Source organism: Ciona robusta, chromosome 9, assembly GCF_009617815.1.
Source record: "Ciona robusta chromosome 9, ASM961781v2".
In the NCBI taxonomy this organism is placed as follows: Eukaryota; Metazoa; Chordata; class Ascidiacea; order Phlebobranchia; family Cionidae; genus Ciona; species Ciona robusta.
Window position 1 is genome coordinate 476,470 of NC_143243.1, and position 20,348 is coordinate 496,817.

General features: G+C 39.1%; 2 protein-coding genes across 4 annotated transcripts; one reads left to right on the top strand and one right to left on the bottom strand.

The window, feature by feature from the left end:
* Positions 1 to 724: 724 nt before the first annotated feature.
* LOC149730529 (sodium- and chloride-dependent GABA transporter 2-like) lies at positions 725 to 16,698 on the bottom strand. Of its 3 annotated transcripts, XM_089884408.1 has the most exons (16): positions 16,560 to 16,596; positions 15,651 to 15,754; positions 15,073 to 15,193; positions 6,948 to 7,054; positions 6,590 to 6,720; positions 6,068 to 6,191; positions 5,452 to 5,767; positions 5,086 to 5,209; positions 4,385 to 4,519; positions 4,042 to 4,145; positions 3,526 to 3,650; positions 3,076 to 3,188; positions 2,660 to 2,797; positions 2,217 to 2,420; positions 1,775 to 1,942; positions 725 to 975 (listed from the first exon to the last, which is right to left on the bottom strand). In XM_089884408.1, the coding sequence occupies exons 5-16, from the start codon at positions 6,689 to 6,691 to the stop codon at positions 901 to 903; spliced, it is 1,728 nt and encodes a 575-aa protein (XP_089740534.1). In that variant the 5' UTR covers positions 6,692 to 6,720; positions 6,948 to 7,054; positions 15,073 to 15,193; positions 15,651 to 15,754; positions 16,560 to 16,596; the 3' UTR covers positions 725 to 900. The 3 variants fall into 3 exon arrangements, with proteins under 3 accessions (XP_089740534.1, XP_089740535.1, XP_089740533.1); XM_089884409.1 differs by lacking the exon at positions 15,651 to 15,754 and having other exon boundaries at positions 16,560 to 16,698; XM_089884407.1 differs by lacking the exons at positions 15,073 to 15,193; positions 15,651 to 15,754; positions 16,560 to 16,596 and adding an exon at positions 7,425 to 9,289.
* LOC149730530 (organic cation transporter protein-like) lies at positions 10,475 to 20,232 on the top strand. The gene is made up of 11 exons (XM_089884411.1): positions 10,475 to 11,542; positions 14,992 to 15,094; positions 15,155 to 15,207; positions 15,658 to 15,761; positions 16,097 to 16,251; positions 16,568 to 16,736; positions 17,116 to 17,340; positions 17,655 to 17,869; positions 18,321 to 18,503; positions 18,863 to 19,001; positions 19,423 to 20,232. Exons 1-11 carry the CDS (start codon positions 11,387 to 11,389, stop codon positions 19,436 to 19,438), a joined length of 1,518 nt encoding a protein of 505 aa, XP_089740537.1. The 5' UTR covers positions 10,475 to 11,386; the 3' UTR covers positions 19,439 to 20,232.
* The last annotated feature ends 116 nt before the right edge of the window (positions 20,233 to 20,348 follow it).

Sequence of the window (20,348 nt, forward strand, 5' to 3'; positions counted from 1 at the left end):
AACAAAACGAGTATACGACAGTCAGTCATATCCATAATAAATTCCAATATTTTTTAAGCACGATACCGTAAATACTTTAACGATTTAACTTAAAATTACATAATAGAGCATTAATTTTTGGGATATTTCAACACAATTACAAATAATCGTTAATTACTGCCAATTATCGCGTTAATTACATTTAAAATTAGATAAATTACCTAAAAGCAAACTCGTTAAAATCTTGGCAACTTTCACAGCTGATTTGGCGTTCCAAGCGTTGCTAGGTTACGCTCCATGCTCGAGTGATTTACCGCAACTTATTTACATTTACTGGGGAGTGTCAACTGAATATTTCTCCAAAGGCATTATTCAGAAATAAATTAAAATAAATTATATACCTACTTGAATGTTCAAGTTCTCATAAGTTTTTTAAATGGCTTAAAACCAAATAAATGCTTTTTCATGGAAACTTCTGCAATGCGCGTAGCCAATTGTAACCAAATGATGCCAGCTCATTAAGCAACACCACTCTGAGCAATACTGCTACCCAGAGAGTCGTATATGTTTATATACGGACTCTGCTGCTACCATTGTCGGCACAACCTTAACAACCCAAAGCCAATGGTCCAGCCATACAGATAAATTTGATGAAACCTGTCACTCTTCCTTTACCATCCCGCAAGCAACCCTACCATATGTATGCGCCACAGCTGCATACATCAATGTCATAAACTTTTGCAAATTGAAACGATTTGTATGTATTAGCAAGTACAAGGTGTATCAAACCAAATACCTGTAATCAAATACGAGGTTTTTCAAAGTAAACTTGGGTTGTAACCACTACGGTTGCCCCGCCACACTTGGATAAATGTCCTTTATTTCTTAACATTGAATACAGAGTAAGTAACAATAAGATTTTTATACAGAAGTATCAGTATAATCACTCTGTGGAACAAGTGTAGTACCCTGGTATTGGAACGCTTGTATCCATTTCTGAGGATAAATTACAAAGGTATTCAATATTTGTATTTTATATGGATGAGGTTCTACATCTATACCCATCTCATACTTGGGAATCAGGTCGGAGTTATTACCCCAACACCCAGAGTGCAGACCGTACTGAGGCAGTTTATAGAAACTTAATAATATAGATTCTATTCTATAGGGGTGAAGTCTTCAGTGAGGCACACCTGAGACCTGGGGTGTAGGTATATTACCCCAACACCCAGGGTGCTACCATCTAGACCCCCTTGAGGCAGTTTATAGAAACTTAATAATAAAGATTCTATTCTATAAGGGTGAGGTCTTTAGTGAGGCACACCTGAGACCTGGGATGTAGTTATATTACCCCAACACCCATGGTGCTACCATCTAGACCCCACTGAGGCAGTTTATAGAAACTTAATAAAAGAGATTCTATTCTATAAGGGTGAGGTCTTTAGTACGGCACACCTGAGACCTGGGATGTAGGTATATTACCCCAACACCCAGGGTGCTACCATCTAGACCCCCTTGAGGCAGTTTATAGAAACTTAATAATAAAGATTCTATTCTATAAGGGTGAGGTCTTTAGTGAGGCACACCTGAGACCTGGGATGTAGTTATATTACCCCAACACCCAGGGTGCTACCATCTAGAGCCAACTGAGGCAGATTACAGACACTCAATAATAGAGATTATATTCTATAAGGGTGATGGCTTTAGCGAGCTATGGAAATTAGGAATGATGCCAAAGTTGTCCAATCACCAAACTTAAATAAATGTTTGAATCGAGACAACAAATCCAACTCACCTGTTTTAAATTTCCCTCTTGTTTCCATAGAAACACGAACGCACCAATAGGAATGCATAGCATCGATGATGCGGCTAACAACCAGCCAATTGCATTCGCCCATGTAGGGTAAATGTATTCGCCCACTGATAATGGCTGCCATTGTGAACAATAGAAACAAAATATCGCCTGGAGGGAAATTGTTGTTTAATATTAGTTTCCCCAACCCAGTGGTCACTGATAGAGTGACTGAATTGTCAGCAGTACAGAAAAATAATCACCTACAAAGTTACATACATGATAACTTGTAAGTTGGCACGAGGTGTATAAAGCAAGAACACCCGTGTAATAAAGGCTGTCATTTTTCGGGCCATGCAAGGATTACCAGGTGTTTTGTTTCAGACACCTCTCAGCAGCATTTAACCTTGGGAATGTCTTCCAGGTCTTGTTTAAACTAGTTTACCGTGATAACAGTTGGGATGATGAAACGAAACGAAATCTCGAACAACTTCGGCAAACTGCGTCCAGTCATTGTTTTGACGTCACACGAGAATTTATTGGCGTTCCAAAACCAGCCGAGTGCGATGGATTCAAACAACGCCAGCCATAGTAATGTGATTGTGGATGCTCCGTAGTAATATACAAGCTCAAATATGCGAGGTCCGTACTGTGGAATATAATAATAGAGTCACGCTGGTTGTATGAACCACAATGAACTGGCCCTGGGTCAAGTATGGCCCAAATTCTAATCTCTTAACAAGAATTTTACACCTATTGATGCACTGGGTTCGAATCCAGGGTTGGAGAACCAGGGATCCTTGGTTCGAATCCAGGCCAGGGTTGGAGAACCAGGGATCCTGGATTCAAATCCAGGCCAAGATATAGTTTACCACACAAACCACTTACCGGTGTTAATAGAACCATAGTGATGCAACAAAACATAATCCCAACGATTATTGTCGTCAACGCACGGTATTTAGTTGATGATGTCATAATAGGGCATGCATCGCTAATACCGACGATGATCCCTTCAAATTCCGCAAACTGCATTGTGGGTAAAATAATCAATTTCATGCTTTAATATATGGATGAATGGGATTTGTCTATGCTGACAATTTTGTTATTATATGGCTGACAGTTAAGACAACTTTTAGCGACCACTTGGTTGGAGCAATTGCCGTTAAGTGTCTTGCCCAAGGACACATACATCTACAATGGTAGCATCCAGCTTAAGCTCACAACACATTGCAGATATAACGGATACCTCGTTATAAAATAAATATCAATATATACCATACACCTCATGCTCGCTGCCAACTTACAGCAGAATCCACAGCCACCAATATAAACATGAGGAAAAATAAAACCGACCAGAATTGTGGAAGAGGCATCAAAGATAATCCAACTGGATATATTTGGAACACCAACCCTGGACCTGCCATGAAAAACATTTGTTTATGTTAAAGTATAATAAGCCATCTCTGGCCTTAATGAGAATAAATGTAGCTTTATCCTTGCGTAGCCAGAAAACGACAGCCGTTATAACACCTGTGTTCTGTTTCATACACCTCGTGCCCGCTTACAAGTTACCACGTATGTAACTTACTTATCCTCACATGGCGGGGCAACGTCAGTCGTTATAACACGGGTGTTCTGTTTCATACACCTCGTGCCCGCTTACATGTAACTTTATGGGTGATTATTTAATGCATGCCCAACACAGTTAGTTTTGTCCTTATAAATACATTGTATTCTCACAACTATTCACTCACCGGATTGAATCAAATCTTCTACCTTGACACCCTGTGTGTGTGACAAGTGACCAAGTAACGAAAATGTTACAACCCCCATTAACAACGATGTTGCTGCCCCCAGTGGTACGACATAAATCGATTGTCTAAACACACAATTAATGGAATGGTCAGGCTATAATAACTGGAATAAAAAAGTTTTAAAAAAATCTGGGAAACTTAAGTTTTATCTTGAAAAAATCGTTAAAAAACAAACAAAGTTTTACTTTAACATTTATTTACACAGAATACATCATATTCTATGTGGGACTTGGCACCAGTATACACAACAATACCACATACGCACACTAAATATTCTTTTAATGGCTCATCTGGTATAAAAACGAAGTGTATTTCCAACTTTTCCTCCGGCGAGACCTTCAGGGAATGGATGGCCAACGAAAAGTTGGAAATACACCATGTGTTTCATACCAGATGTGCCGTTGAAATAATATTTACATTCTGCCTGCTACCATCATACACAACCACAATACTCACTTATAAAAATCATTACGAAACTTATTGTAAGATCCGAACGCGGTAAGGCCCGGGTAAGTGATGCCAAGGGTTAAGATGACTTGTGCGCTTGCTTCAACCCATACCTGGATAGAAAGTTATACTGTGTTTACCACTGAACCACAGAATTAGAATAATTAATATAAACACATGTCTTGCAATGAGATCAGGTTATGATTACAACCCATTACTGACCACTAGATTGGAGAAAAGTCTGCTATGTGACTCACCAAACATATGCAGCTCAAAATTTAAACATAAGATACATGCCCTTAAACAAAACTCTCATCTGTACTCAAAATTGATTATATTATCACTAACAAACCTGTGGGTTCAAAAGGTCGCCAAACTTTGGTACAAGAAACAATCGAACCCCCTCTCCAGCCCCATCGAGTGTTAAAGCACGTATGAGCAATGTTAGGAGCATGAGGTACGGAAACGTGGCGGTGACATAGACTACCTGTGGTGGGGGTGTTATGTGTGAGGTTTTAAGTGAGGTTACCCAACACCCAGGGTGCTACCATCCACTAAGGCAGATTATAGACACTCAATAATAGAGATTTCATTCTATAAGGGTGAAGTCTTCATTGAGACACACCTTAGACCTGGGATGTAGGTCTATTACCCCAACACCCAGGGTGCTACCATCTAGACCCCACTGAGGCAATTTATGGACACTCAATAATAGAGGTTTCATTCTATAAGGGTGATTGCTTCAGTGAGGCACACCTGGGATGTAGGTCTATTACCCCAACACTCAGGGTGCTATCATTTAGATCCCACTGAGTTGACTTATAGACACCAAGTAATAGATGGATTAGCATTACTGGTTAGGCCATTTATATTGCTTTATAAGATTTTCATGCGTTGAAGTAATGAGTTAACTCTGGCCCAAAGGTTGAACTTAAAATGCCATGGCATGCCTCACTGTCACTCACACAGAAAAAAATGATTGAGTTTGAATTACACTTTGAATATAATGATATAAAACACACACTGCCACCCCACAGACATTATTTCACCCACCTTTCCACTTGATCTGATCCCTTTAATAATGACGACAAACACAATAAAGTGAGCGACAACCACGCATACCAACATCGGCCAACTGAACGTGTATTCAAGGTCACCATTTTGGAAAACATAGTTTCTGTAAAGATGGCTTGTTTGTACTAGGTGTGTGGGTAAGCAGATATGAGTCTAATTTTAAACAATCATGACGGCTAAATATGTTATAATTTAAAGATTTATTAGGTAAATATTGGGACCCAAATTAGGGACCCTTGGTTTAAACTGATATGATTGGAAAATAAATGTTATGTAAAACAAAAATAATTGAGACCCAAAATTGGGACCCATAGCCATATAAAATAAACATTGAGTAAAACTAACCTCCAAAATTGAACCTGAGATAAGGAGCTTTGGGAATATGAAAAGTTGGTGCTTTGGTTGATTGACAGGTTGGTTTGTGGGTTGATTGACAGGTTGGTTTGCGGGTTGATTGACAAGTTGGTTTGTGGGTTGATTGACAGGTTGGTTTGTGGGTTGATTGACAGGTTGGTTTGCGGGTTGATTGACAAGTTGGTTTGTGGGTTGATTGACAAGTTGGTTTGCGGGTTGATTGACAGGTTAGTTTGTGGGTTGATTGACAGGTTGGTTGAACTAGATTGCGCAATACTGATACACGAGTTCGAATTCCAATGATGACCTATGTGTGGTGTAAGACGTAAATGCATGAAAGTAACTTATTTATCCTCGCATGGCACAGCAAGGACAGTCGTTATAACACAGGTGTTTTGTTTCAGGCACCTCGTGCCCACTTACGAGTTACTATGTATGTAACTTTGTGGGTGATTGTTATTCTGTATGGCTGAAAATTTGAACAACTCATTAGTGACCACTAGGTTGCAGCAATTTTCCGTTACGTGACCGTTTAAGGACAAATACGCCCACAATGGTATCAGCATAAAATAAAACCCGAGAAAATGTATTTGTTGAACAAACGTACCACAAGTTGCCCAAGGAAGATCGGAATTAAACGAATGTCCAAGGTAAAATAACGACCATGACATGACCATCATATAGGGCGGCATTGAAAAAAAACACATTATGATGGAGCCGAACCCAATGCCCTGTAATGCAAAATATTTACAATAGAAATTGATCAATTAGATAAAAATGTTTGGGTCATTTTGTAAACCTTCCCATAAAGTTGAAAAAACGATACGTCACTTGAAGAAAATGTAACAGGTAAGATGGGGTGTAACCTAAATTATATAAACACGTGTGAAAAGTGTTGCAACCAGTTCAAGGTTATTGTTTTGTTGACACTTTGTAAAACTGGCTGTCAAAAATACTGAAGTGTCGGTCAAATACAACGTAACTTATATAAACACCTGTGAAAAGTTTGCAACCAATTAAAGGTAAAAAAAATTAAAACAAAGTGTCAACAATTTTTTATAAAACCGCCTGTCTAAATACTGAAGTGTCAATCAAACAAAATTCACAGCAAATATTAATCTTGCTTTACCTTCATGATCGGGATTCTGTTCCAAGCGTTAATTTTCCCCGACCTTGTATATTGACCCATCCCTATCTCACCAACATACATTGGCAAACCAATGATCAACATTGAACCCAAGTAAGGAACCAGGAAGGCACCTGTGTATAACTTGCATATTTATATATACATGTATCTACATACTCATATATCTACACTATAAAGAAATCTATATGAAAAGGAGACTGACGATGTCATTTAGGCGAAATATATATTTTTTATACTTTTGGTTGGACTTTATTTCGTCTGTTACTTATTTTGTAACACATAATATTCATACAACAGAACAACAACACTTTAAATATTTAAACACCAAGTCACCACCCACCTCCTCCATTCCTGTAACAAACATAGGGAAACCTCCATAAGTTACCAAGTCCAATGACATAGCCAAGTAATGAGAGGAAAAACTCGACCTGGTTGCTCCATGTGGTTCTGTGGATTATTTACCTTGGTTTATGTGCATTATATTCTAATGGAGTTTGGGAGACTATAAATAGCTGAATGTAACTTATATGTGTGGTCGGGCAACGATAGTCGATATAATACGGGTGTGTTTCATACACCTCATGCCCGCTTACAAGTTACCATGTATCTAGGTTTGTGGGTGATTGTTTTTATGTATGGCTGACCCATAGTGACCACTGGGTAGGAATTATTAACTTTAAGTGTCTTGGCCATATAAACGCATACGCCTACAATGGTAGCAGCAACGAGCCTTAAACCAGCATACTCTGATCTAGAGACGACCACTCTAACCGTTAAAATACCAAGAGATGAACAATAACTTAAATAACAAACTAACTTTTCCGATCCTTTTACTTCCTTGTCCATTGTACAACAAGTGGAAAATATAATTACGAACGTTTGCTTGTTCTGCTCTAAATAATCTGTATTCATGGAAACATATTCAATGTCACGCAAAGACGTCGTAGCTATTTTTTAACTACGACGCACGTGAAGGCTAAATTACGACGCGCGTGAAGGCTAAACTACGACGCACGTGAAGGCTAAACTACGACGCACGTGAAGGCTAAACTACGACGCACGTGAAGGCTAAACTACGACGCACGTGAAGGCTAAACTACGACGCACGTGAAGGCTACACTACGACGCACGTGAAGGCTAAACTACGACGCACGTGAAGGCTAAACTACGACGCATGTGAAGGCTAAACTACGACGCACGTGAAGGCTAAACTACGACGCATGTGAAGGCTAAACTACGACGCACGTGAAGGCTAAACTACGACGCACGTGAAGCCTAAACTACGACGCACGTGAAGGCTAAACTACGACGCACGTGAAGGCTAAACTACGACGCATGTGAAGGCTAAACTACGACGCACGTGAAGGCTAAACTACGACGCATGTGAAGGCTAAACTACGACCCACGTGAAGGTTAAACTACGACGCACGTGAAGGCTAAACTACGACGCATGTGAAGGCTAAACTACGACGCACGTGAAGGCTAAACTACGACGCACGTGAAGGCTAAACTACGACGCATGTGAAGGCTAAACTAGATGATAGATTGACAGCTCGTATGTTGGCCAGTGAAGGGCTATTCCCTACCACAGGGACCTCATTGCTCATTTGTGGTCAGACGAGGTAATTATAAGATCGTATTCAAATCCAACTTCATAAACATAGCATTGTCATCTTACTTATGCCACAGTCAATCATATATTCAACTCGCCTGCGCGTCTCGGTAGTTAAGCATGTTAATTGGCAACACTGGCTCGATTGTGAAACACTATGTTAAAGTTAAATTACGCGACGAGTTGCTACACCCGTGGTATTGCGCTCTGCTGCGCGGCGTTGCTACGTAAAAGCAAAAAGATACATTCGTTTATTTACCAACAAAGTTATATAGTAGGGTGGGGGAAGATGAGACACCTTTTCATAATATTTTTTTCGTCCCATCTAGTAATAAACAAAGCACATTTACAGAATTATAAAACTGTATCCTCACGACTCCCATAAACCGTTGATAACGATTAGGATATTTAGATATTCTGTGCTAAAGGTGTCCCGTCTTACCCCACCCTACTACATAAGTTTCCACAAACACTTAACCAACCAGCCAATCCAAGCTATACTCGACATACAATCCGCTAACATTAATTATGATGTGGCCGCAGTTAACTGTCCGATGGGCGGAAACATGAAGATAGGAAATGAAACAAACCAGAAAACCAAAACAATATCAATCAAAAAATACGTTGGTGTCGTGTGCAAATCGTGATAATGAATAATGTGATGACGTCACAAAAGACAAAAAATAATGGCGGAAAACATAATTGCTAAGATGGTTCATGTTCTTATAATATTCTTTTTCATAAATTTATTAGAAAAAAAATGTTCACAGAATTATAATGAGTCGCTACTCCAAACGAGCGTTGTTAATTGTTGAAAACACGATTGGGAAATATGGGACATTATGGGTAATCATCTTACCCCACAGTATTATATATAAGTTCTGCGACGTGTACATAACGAAAGGACTGTCTTGAGGCAAATTTACCAACCTAAGAAAAGTCGTACACCCATTGCTATCTGTAATTTATGTCAGCGCATGCATTTAGGAGAGGTATAAGGAACAAACAAAGAAAAATATCAAACAACGACACCTAGCGTTAATAGTTAAGCGTTGTTCAGCGTAGATATTTCTTCGTTTTAAACGACGTTTACATTTTAGCTTAACTCGCCTCGGTGTAAAAAGAACAAACAAAGAAATATCTACGCTGACCTGCGCTTAACCATTAACGCTAGGTGTAGATATTAATTTATTTGTTGTTTCTTCTTCTTTTATTTTATAAAAATGAAAAGTGTTTAGATTTGTTTGAAGCGACACAGGTCGACCAAAGCCATTTAGCGCAGGAGAAAACTCTTTAGCTGGATGACAAATTCCACTCGTTTAGGGGTAAATATGCGAAAAAATCGTTTCATCATAAATTTTGTTTAAAACACGATCAGGATATTTGGTTATTATGTGCTAAAGTGTCCCGTCTTCCCCCACTTTACTAAACCACGGAATTAACAAAATAGAACGCGCATATCCAATGTCGGCAGGAAAGAGCTGATACACTCTGTTTCAATGCGAGGCGTTCCCGTTTACTGTTGAAGTTAATGGAATCCAGGGCGTTTATGTAGTTTTTAGACCTAATTAAATTTATAAGGAAAAACGATTTCTAAATATATATATATATTTCTAACAAACCGTTTGTTTGAACGTTTTTAATTAAATTTATTAAATAATTCAACTTTCTAAACAAGCGCTAAACTGTAAGCGTTTACTTATCAAATAACTAAACTGGCCTAATAAACTTAAATAAAGGTGGTGACGTTTTTAAAATAAACAGCTAAAACCTCCTAAAACTACTATGCGCCTATCTTTTACAATAGAGAGCAAGCGAAATGGGGACGGAGTTGGCGGTCACGTGAATAGAAAAAAAGAATATATCACGGTTTTGGGCAATTGCGCGTTCTGCTCTTTTTATTTCTGTGTTATATACATGTATGCAAATACTCTTCGTTTACTACCAAATGGAGCGATAAAGGTGAATGAAACCATAGTTCCTGGATTCTGAAAGAAGGTTGTTAATTGTTTAAAACCCGAAATATAAATCTAGGATTAAAGGGCTTACGGAACGCATTTACCTCACAGTATAATATTAATGCAGATAAGGCTTCACACGCTGACACACGTTACAAACCCACTTTTCCTAGAAATCCACATTTTGTACACGGAATACATCTATGTGAATTTCATCTTACATAATTCGCCGCTTTCGCGTAGCAGGACAACGTCAGTCGCGATAACGAGGGTGTAGCAACGCGTATTTAAACTTTGAAATAAGGACTTCAACATAGCGTTTCACAATCAAGCCAATATTGGCAATTTGCTGATGTTTATCTGCGAGGTGCGTTGAGTTCTCAATGCAACGTTTATGCAACAAGAGAAACAACATTGATCATATGGCCGGAAAGTGCGGTTTCCTGGCGCATCAAGCAATTACAATTTATCTCAAAAGCAGAATGAGAATGCTTACAGTTAGCAATGAATAGGACCATAGTAGGGTCAGGAAGATGGGACACCTTTTCATTGTATTTTCTCGGCCCATTTGGTAGTCAATAAAGAGCGTTTAAAGAATTATAAAACCGTATTCTCTCATAAACCGTTGGTAATTATTTAAAACACGATCAGGATATTTGGATATTAGGAGCTAAAGGTGTCCCATCTTCCCCACATTATTATCTATAATTACCTCGTATACAAATCTAACCACAAACGAGCAATGGGGTTTATGTGGTAGAGGAGTAGTTACATCCGTGCTGTCAATCATATTTCAACCGCAATCATATAAGGATAAGAGAAGGCGATCGGAGAAGTTTGGTTTTAAACGTCAGTCAAAGCTACAGCGTAATTACAGATCAAACAGTATTTGGTTTATAGTTTGTGTATACTGTGGTGGTACAGTGGCTAACGCGGCTGTATCAAGTTTCATGTGTCTAACACGGGTGTTCTGTTTCAGACACCTCGTTCCCGCTTACAAGTTACCGCGTATGTAACTTTATGGGTGATTGTTTTTCTGTACGGCTGACAATTTGGGAGATCCATAAATGATCACCAAGCTGGAGCAATTGCTTTTAAGTTTTATACATGGTAGCAGCAACGAGCCTCGTACCTAGTGTATATGTAAACCTCATGGTGCAAGCCATATACACATTACCAACTTAACATACAGACATAGGAACAATTATCATGAAACATTTGTTCCATGGCATTGGACGGTATGAGAAAAGGTTGATATTGTTGATTGCCTTATCAGCGGTTTGCAACCCGTTTGCAGTGTTGCAATCACTTGTTATACAATATATACCACCTTATCGATGTGACTTAGGAGGAACAGACTATCAAGTAAGAGGTTTACCAAATATGAAGCCAACATGTATGGTGTGCAACACCCGTGTATTAAACCCCTTGGTTTCCAATCCGAGGATAAACATGAAAGGATCCTGACTCGATAATAAGCATGAGGTGTATGAATACACCATGTGTGTCTGGTGTATAAGAAGACACCCATGTTATAACTCAACAGTTAGCATGAGGTGTATGAATACACCATGTGTGTCTGGTGTATAAGAAGACATCCATGTTATAACTGGACAGTGAGCATGAGGTGTATGAATACACCATGTGTGTCTGGTGTATAAGAAGACACCCATGTTATAACTAGACAGTGAGCATGAGGTGTATGAATACACCATGTGTGTCTGGTGTTTAAGAAGACATCCATGTTATAACCCGACAGTGAGCATGAGGTGCATGAATACACCATGTGTGTCTGGTGTATAAGAAGACACCCATGTTATAACTTGACAGTGAGCATGAGGTGTATGAATACACCATGTGTGTCTGGTGTATAAGAAGACACCCATGTTATAACTCAACAGTGAGCATGAGGTGTATGAATACACCATGTGTGTCTGGTGTATAAGAAGACACCCATGTTATAACTCGGCAGTGAGCATGAGGTGTATGAATACACCATGTGTGTCTGGTGTATAAGAAGACACCCATGTTACAACTCAACAGTGAGCATGAGGTGTATGAATACACCATGTGTGTCTGGTGTATAAGAAGACACCCATGTTATAACTCAACAGTGAACATGAGGTGTATGAATACACCATGTGTGTCTGGTGTATAAGAAGACACCCATGTTATAACTCAACAGTGAACATGAGGTGTATGAATACACCATGTGTGTCTGGTGTATAAGAAGACACCCATGTTATAACTCAACAGTGAGCATGAGGTGTATGAATACACCATGTGTGTCAGGTGTATAAGAAGACATCCATGTTATAACCCGACAGTGAGCATGAGGTGTATGAATACACCATGTGTGTCTGGTGTATAGAAAGACACCCATGTTATAACTTAACAGTGAGCATGAGGTGTATGAATACACCATGTGTGTCTGGTGTATAAGAAGACACCCATGTTATAACACGACAGTGAGCATGAGGTGTATGAATACACCATATGTGTCTGGTGTATAAGAAGACATCCATGTTATAACCCGACAGTGAGCATGAGTTGAATGAATACACCATGTGTGTCTGGTGTATAAGAAGACACTCATGTTATAACTCGACAGTGAGCATGAGGTGTATGAATACACCATGTGTGTCTGGTGTATAAGAAGACACTCATGTTATAACCCGACAGTGAGCATGAGGTGTATGAATACACCATATGTGTCTGGTGTATAAGAAGACATCCATGTTATAACCCGACAGTGAGCATGAGTTGAATGAATACACCATGTGTGTCTGGTGTATAAGAAGACACCCATGTTATAACTCGACAGTGAGCATGAGGTGTATGAATACACCATGTGTGTCTGGGTATAAGAAGACATCCATGTTATAACCCGACAGTGAGCATGAGTTGAATGAATACACCATGTGTGTCTGGTGTATAAGAAGACACTCATGTTATAACTCGACAGTGAGCATGAGGTGTATGAATACACCATGTGTGTCTGGTGTATAAGAAGACACTCATGTTATAACCCGACAGTGAGCATGAGGTGTATGAATACACCATATGTGTCTGGTGTATAAGAAGACACCCATGTTATAACTCAACAGTGAGCATGAGGTGCATAAATACACCATATGTGTCGGGTGTATAAGAAGACACCCATGTTATAACACGACAGTGAGCATGAGGTGTATGAATACACCATGTGTGTCTGGTGTATAAGAAGACACCCATGTTATAACACGACAGTGAGCATGAGGTGTATGAATACACCATATGTGTCTGGTGTATAAGAAGACATCCATGTTATAACCCGACAGTGAGCATGAGTTGAATGAATACACCAGGTGTGTCTGGTGTATAAGAAGACACTCATGTTATAACTCGACAGTGAGCATGAGGTGTATGAATACACCATGTGTGTCTGGTGTATAAGAAGACACTCATGTTATAACTCGACAGTGAGCATGAGGTGTATGAATACACCATGTGTGTCTGGTGTATAAGAAGACATCCATGTTATAACCCGACAGTGAGCATGAGTTGAATGAATACACCATGTGTGTCTGGTGTATAAGAAGACATCCATGTTATAACCCGACAGTGAGCATGAGGTGTATGAATACACCATATGTGTCTGGTGTATAAGAAGACACCCATGTTATAACTCAACAGTGAGCATGAGGTGCATAAATACACCATATGTGTCGGGTGTATAAGAAGACACCCATGTTATAACACGACAGTGAGCATGAGGTGTATGAATACACCATGTGTGTCTGGTGTATAAGAAGACACCCATGTTATAACACGACAGTGAGCATGAGGTGTATGAATACACCATATGTGTCTGGTGTATAAGAAGACATCCATGTTATAACCCGACAGTGAGCATGAGTTGAATGAATACACCATGTGTGTCTGGTGTATAAGAAGACACTCATGTTATAACTCGACAGTGAGCATGAGGTGTATGAATACACCATGTGTGTCTGGTGTATAAGAAGACACTCATGTTATAACTCGACAGTGAGCATGAGGTGTATGAATACACCATGTGTGTCTGGTGTATAAGAAGACATCCATGTTATAACCCGACAGTGAGCATGAGTTGAATGAATACACCATGTGTGTCTGGTGTATAAGAAGACATCCATGTTATAACCCGACAGTGAGCATGAGTTGAATGAATACACCATGTGTGTCTGGTGTATAAGAAGACACCCATGTTATAACTCGACAGTGAGCATGAGGTGTATGAATACACCATGTGTGTCTGGGTATAAGAAGACATCCATGTTATAACCCGACAGTGAGCATGAGTTGAATGAATACACCATGTGTGTCTGGTGTATAAGAAGACACTCATGTTATAACTCGACAGTGAGCATGAGGTGTATGAATACACCATGTGTGTCTGGTGTATAAGAAGACACCCATGTTATAACCCGACAGTGAGCATGAGGTGTATGAATACACCATATGTGTCGGGTGTATAAGAAGACACCCATGTTATAACTTGACAGTTAGCATGAGGTGTATGAATACACCATGTGTGTCTGGTGTATAAGAAGACACCCATGTTATAACTCAACAGTGAGCATGAGGTGTATGAATACACCACATGTGTCTGGTGTATAAGAAGACACCCATGTTATAACTCGACAGTGAGCATGAGGTGTATGAATACACCGTGTGTGTCTGGTGTATAAGAAGAAACCCATGTTATAACCCGACGGTGAGCATGAGGTGTAAAAACACAACATAATACAGTTAAACACACATATAACTTTTTACCTTAACTTGTTTTAAAGGCAAACTCTACAAAGATCTGGAGCAACTTTACAAGCAACATAAATGCCAGTGATGACCAATTGAAAAGTTCATGTACTTACCAAAATATATCTGGGAACACTGGTAAGTTGTGTTGAAATATTATTGCATTGTGTTTGAATAATGGTGATTGTTTGTCCACAGTGTCGTGTACGAAGTTTATATTTGAAGGTCCAGAGGTGTCTGCAGTGAGTGAGGTACGGGTTATATGGTGTGTGGGGACAATGTTACTTATTTATCCTCGCATGGTTGGGAGACGACAGTCGTTATAACACGAATGTTCTGTTTCATGCACCTCAGGCTCGCTTACAAGTTACCATGAATGTAATTTTGTGTGGGATTTTTTTATGTATGGCTGATTATTTGGACAACCTATCAGTGACCACTGGGTTGAAACAATTGCCATTGAATGTCTTCCCCAAGGACACATAAGCCCACTATGGTATCAGCAATGGGCCTCGAACCAGATACCTTATGGTTACAAAACTTACATTCCTACCATCGAGCCATGGCACCAGTTCATTGCTGATTTATATTCTATTCTATATGGATGTTACCCTACGGCAAGGCACTAAAGGATCTGGGACCCATCACCCAGGGTGCTACTTATAATAAGTTGGTTATCTACTAAGGAACCTACATTACAGTTCGGCTTGGTTTGTAGCAAGGCATGGATGAGACCAACTCTTGTCTCTGTTTATTTCATTGGGAAGATGGTGGGAGGTTTCTTTGGTGGGGTGTTGTCTGATAGGTAAAGTATATTACTTGTATATAATACTGGCGTGTTTTGGTTTATAAAATGGTCAAGTCTGGTGATGTGGCTGAGTGGTTAGGATTGCATCATAACTAAAGACCACCGGGTTTAAAGCTGTATTTATCCTTGGGTGAGACATTTAACAGACATTGCTCCAACCCAGTTGTCACTAATGGTTTGTGCTTGCAGTGATCTGAGTGTTGGGGCAATGAACCAACTTCCCCATAAATTTATAAACCCCAACAAGGACCCAACCCACATACTATAGAACTAAACAACAATACAACCTTAAATGGACTTAAACCAAGATTTAAATAAATGAAACCCTTCAGGTTTGGAAGAAAGAAAGTTTTTCTTATATTCACTGCTATACAATTCATTGCTGCAATGAGCATGAGCTTTTCTAACAGTGTCATAACGTACGCTGTGATGTTATTCATATCTGGATCCGGGAGCTTGGTGAACTTTATGGCAGCTGTGTTACTTGGTGAGTATGTGGTGTTATAATGCTTGCTCCAACCCAGTGGTCACTTATGGGTCCCACATAGCATAATGGTTGCAGCGCTTGCCAAGTAACTAACGGATACCTAGGTTTTATGTTGCTAACATTGTGGGCGTCTATGGGAGTCGTGAGGATACGGTTTTATAATTCTTTGAATGTTTTTTATTTACTGCCAAATGGGACAAGAAAATAGAATGAAAAGGTGTCCCATCTTCCCCCACCCTACTATATATAACTACAGATATTGTAGCAATTATTGTTAAGGAGATGAACAAATACTAATGAATACAAACCTCATCAGGTGTTGAAATGGTTCCTCCTCGATGTCGTTCTCTCATAGTTTTCCTCATGAACATTGGTTACTCATGCGGATACATGCTCACTGCATTGGTAGCTTTCCTGTTTAGAGATTGGAGATGGTACCTAAGGTTCACTGGACTCATTGGGGTTGTGTACCTTCCGTATTATTGGTAAGGTAGTTTATATTATTGTTGTAACCTGATGCAGTGGCTGAAAATTTCTCTAAACAGACAAAATGTTAGTATAATAAAGTAAACGTATTCACTAAAAGAACAATGTTTGTGTGGTTGTATTGCGGTAATGAGCCTTTTGGTTTGCCAAATATTCTGACATGCAGTAAGAGCTCCCCCCTATATAATGGGGTACATGGGTACGGTTTTAAATGGATAAGAAATTGTTTAGAACAAAACAAATTCATGTTGCTACTTCAAATGTAAATTGCTTCACTTTTGGAGCAAATGAGCAATGTCCGTTAAGTGCCCAAGGACACTAAGCCACTACGGCAGTCTAAAACATAGTCATCGTTTAAAAAAGTGCATTGTCATCCAGGCTACTTGATGAGTCGCCGTCATGGCTAAAGAGCAACGGGAAACATGATGATGCGGCAAAAATACTTCTGAAAATTTTGAAGATGAATAAAACGGCCACGAAGGATGAGGAAGAAGTTTTCCAAGCTAAGAGAGAGGATGAAACAAAAGGATGTCTGAAAACTTTTGGGGAACTGATTAAGAAACCGATTCTTATTGGGAGATACTTGATCATTATATGGGCATGGTAGGTGGGGTACTATGTATGGTAGTATAGTTATTCTAGTGTACATAGCAGAGATCCTACATTGAGGCATGCCATGAGACTTGTGATTTAGGCCACAGTTGGCCCTTGTAATTAAGTATCTTGCCCAAGAAATCATACGTGGATCAGTAACAAACCAAGCATTGAACGCAGTATCCTACAGTTATCCGAAGGACCATTGGCAGGTGTCCTTGGTCAACGCACTTCATAAATTGTTCCGAAACTTGTCCTGGGTGGGGCCCGACAAATGTTTTTTTATTTCTTTTAAATTTTCAATAAATTTGTTTTTTTCACAGGATTGTAGTGACGGTTGGTTACTATACGATCGCATTAAACACCAACAGCTTAAGCGGGGACCGCTTTCTAAACATGATGTTTGCTGGATTGATGGAATTATTGGCGTGTTGTATGTTTTATGTCGCTGTGGAGGCTTGGGGAAGACGGAACACGTACTCGGGCGTGATGGGGGTCACTGCTGCGTTGGTTGCTGCGAATCCACTGTGGATATCATGTAAGTTGTGTATGTTGGCTGGGGTGTTCATACACACTTGGGATGTTGGAATATTGGCACATTCACATAGGCAACAAATCTGGGGTGGCAGGGTAGCCAGGCTAACTGTGGATATTTGTGAGTCATGCTTTAGTTATGGATGAGGTCTAATAATATGAAAGAGACATAATAATAAAATAAAGGCAATATATTAGTGTGTTCTATATGGGTGGAATTTTTAGTGGAATATAGAGACCTGGGATGTCCTGCTTATGACTTATCCCACACTGGATTAATCAGTAAACATTACAACCAATAAGTTAGATTTGTTTCATTCATATGTTTGTTCACTGCGGGTCACAATTTAAAATAGGCAAGATCTTATAATTATAGTACACCTGGCAGCAACAACAGAAATATAAGATGATTAAACTGATTCCTGAGGTTATTCTAAACTTTATTTATATCCTAGGGAGTACAACAGTGGTGACCATCGCTACAATGTTGAGTAAACTTGGTTTGTCCCTTGCGTTCGGGGTGGTATATACTTACACAGGGGAGTTGTTTCCAACAGGCACTCGACACACAGTACTTGCTACAGCCTCATCTTTTGGTCGGGCTGGGACCGTTGTTGCACCGTTTATTATATTCGTGGGTGGGTTACTTAACATTAAACATACTTTGGTTGGTTTAGACTTTCATTAATTTTAAGAATTTGCAATAAGAGTCTTCCGCAATTGTTCTGTATTACAAAAGTATTCTATATGGGTGAGGTCCTACAATAATGCACAATATGGGACCTGGGATTTAAGGCAGAGTTGACCCATTATCTCAACATTGTATATGCACATTCTGTTTCTGTTCTATATGGAGGAGGCCACACAGTGTGGAACGCCATGAAGCCGCTATGCCAGAGTTGGCTTAGTCCATTTAAACAATTAGTCTTTATAAAATACATACAAACCCAGTGTTTCCAAATTAAATATACCCAACATACCCACCTTCCAAATCCAGGTGAATCCGGCAACACTGCCACAGCATCATACATAACAGCAGGGTTGATCGCGCTTTCCTCGGCCACTGTCATGTTGCTACCGGAAACCAAGACGAGGAAACTTCCACAAAATGTGGACGAAGCTGTTGAGATGAAAAGGTTTAGTTAATAATAACATCAAAGTAACAGTCGGTAATAGGATTAACTATCACACATGCAACTTTGTGGGTGGCGGGGCAACAACAGTCGTTACAACACAGGTGTTTTGTTTTATGCACCTCGTGCCCGCATACGAGTTACCATGTATGTAACTTTGTGGGCGATTGTCTAAATTTATGATGATAATTTAGACAACGCATTAGTGACCACTGGGTTGAAGCACATATACCTACAATGGTACCAACATTAGGCCTTTGTAATATACTGGACTTAGGAAATAATGTAACAATTCTTGATAATAACCTGATATACAATATTAATGCCTATAACGACAAACAATAAATTATAGTCCTTGAAATTGTTCTTGCTTTATAATTTTAATCTCTTTTGCAAAAATTAATATTTAAAAACTTTACAAAAGGTTTACCTGTTGCTGATTATATGTGTGGGGTATTTCAACCAATCACAGCTCTTGTATGATTCAAACCAACCAATCACAACTCTTGTATGATTCAAACCAACCAATCACAGCTCTTGTATGATTCAAACCAACCAATCACAGCTCTTGTATGATTCAAACCAACCAATCACACCCCTTCATTCTTTCCAACCAAGTGTTATGTTTATTCAAGATATTTATATTGTCCGTAATATTACTGTTTTTTTTTTATTTAAAAATATGATAAAGGGTATAGTGGTATAAACATTATAATGCACAACTTTACACCCATTTAATTGATGCAACTCTGGTGTAAAATCGAGGTTACATGACGTGCCTCGCTGTAGGACCTCACCCATATAGAATAGTGCATAGAGGCACAATTCATTTAAACCCGATGGCCCTCACTATAGAAAGGTAGCCATTGCATTATTACCAAATATAACAAGGGCTTGATTTGGAACTTGAAATTTTTTAAATATTTTTACCCAAGATTTATATTTTCCCCTTTTTATTATTCCATTATAATGCAGCATATGCTTGAATAGATTGCCACAATTGCTTTTGTGCGAGTTCCTAAAGTAACAATGCACCATTGTTGCATCACAGAAAGCCATTCCTTCCTTTTATTGTCCATAATATGCGGGATAAAAGCTTGTGTGATGTCATAAAGGTGCATTGTACTTTAGTTTCGAAGCTTTAATATATCCATGAACTTTTTACTTTTACTTGAGTGTACATTTAACTGGATTATGCGGTAAAAATACAACTTTATAAACAACTGCGTTAAAATTCAAGGTTATTGTTTTGCTACCTGACAAAAATATTAAAGTGTCGTTGGTGAAATACAACTTAACTTATATAAACACCTGTGAAAAGTGGTGCAAACAATTCAAAGTTATTGTTTT

Coding starts and splice junctions, on each gene's coding strand:
- LOC149730530 (XM_089884411.1), top strand. CDS start 11,387: ATGAAACATTTGTTCCATGGCATTGGACGGTATGAGAAAAGGTTGATA. Junction 11,543..14,991: donor TAGGAGGAACAGACTATCAA/GTAAGAGGTTTA, acceptor CTTGTTTTAAAG/GCAAACTCTACAAAGATCTG. Junction 17,870..18,320: donor GAATCCACTGTGGATATCAT/GTAAGTTGTGTA, acceptor TTTATATCCTAG/GGAGTACAACAGTGGTGACC.
- LOC149730529 (XM_089884407.1), bottom strand. CDS start 7,519: ATGAATACAGATTATTTAGAGCAGAACAAGCAAACGTTCGTAATTATA. Junction 3,651..4,041: donor TTTCGTAATGATTTTTATAA/GTGAGTATTGTG, acceptor TTGTGTGTTTAG/ACAATCGATTTATGTCGTAC. Junction 3,189..3,525: donor AGAAGATTTGATTCAATCCG/GTGAGTGAATAG, acceptor TTTTCATGGCAG/GTCCAGGGTTGGTGTTCCAA.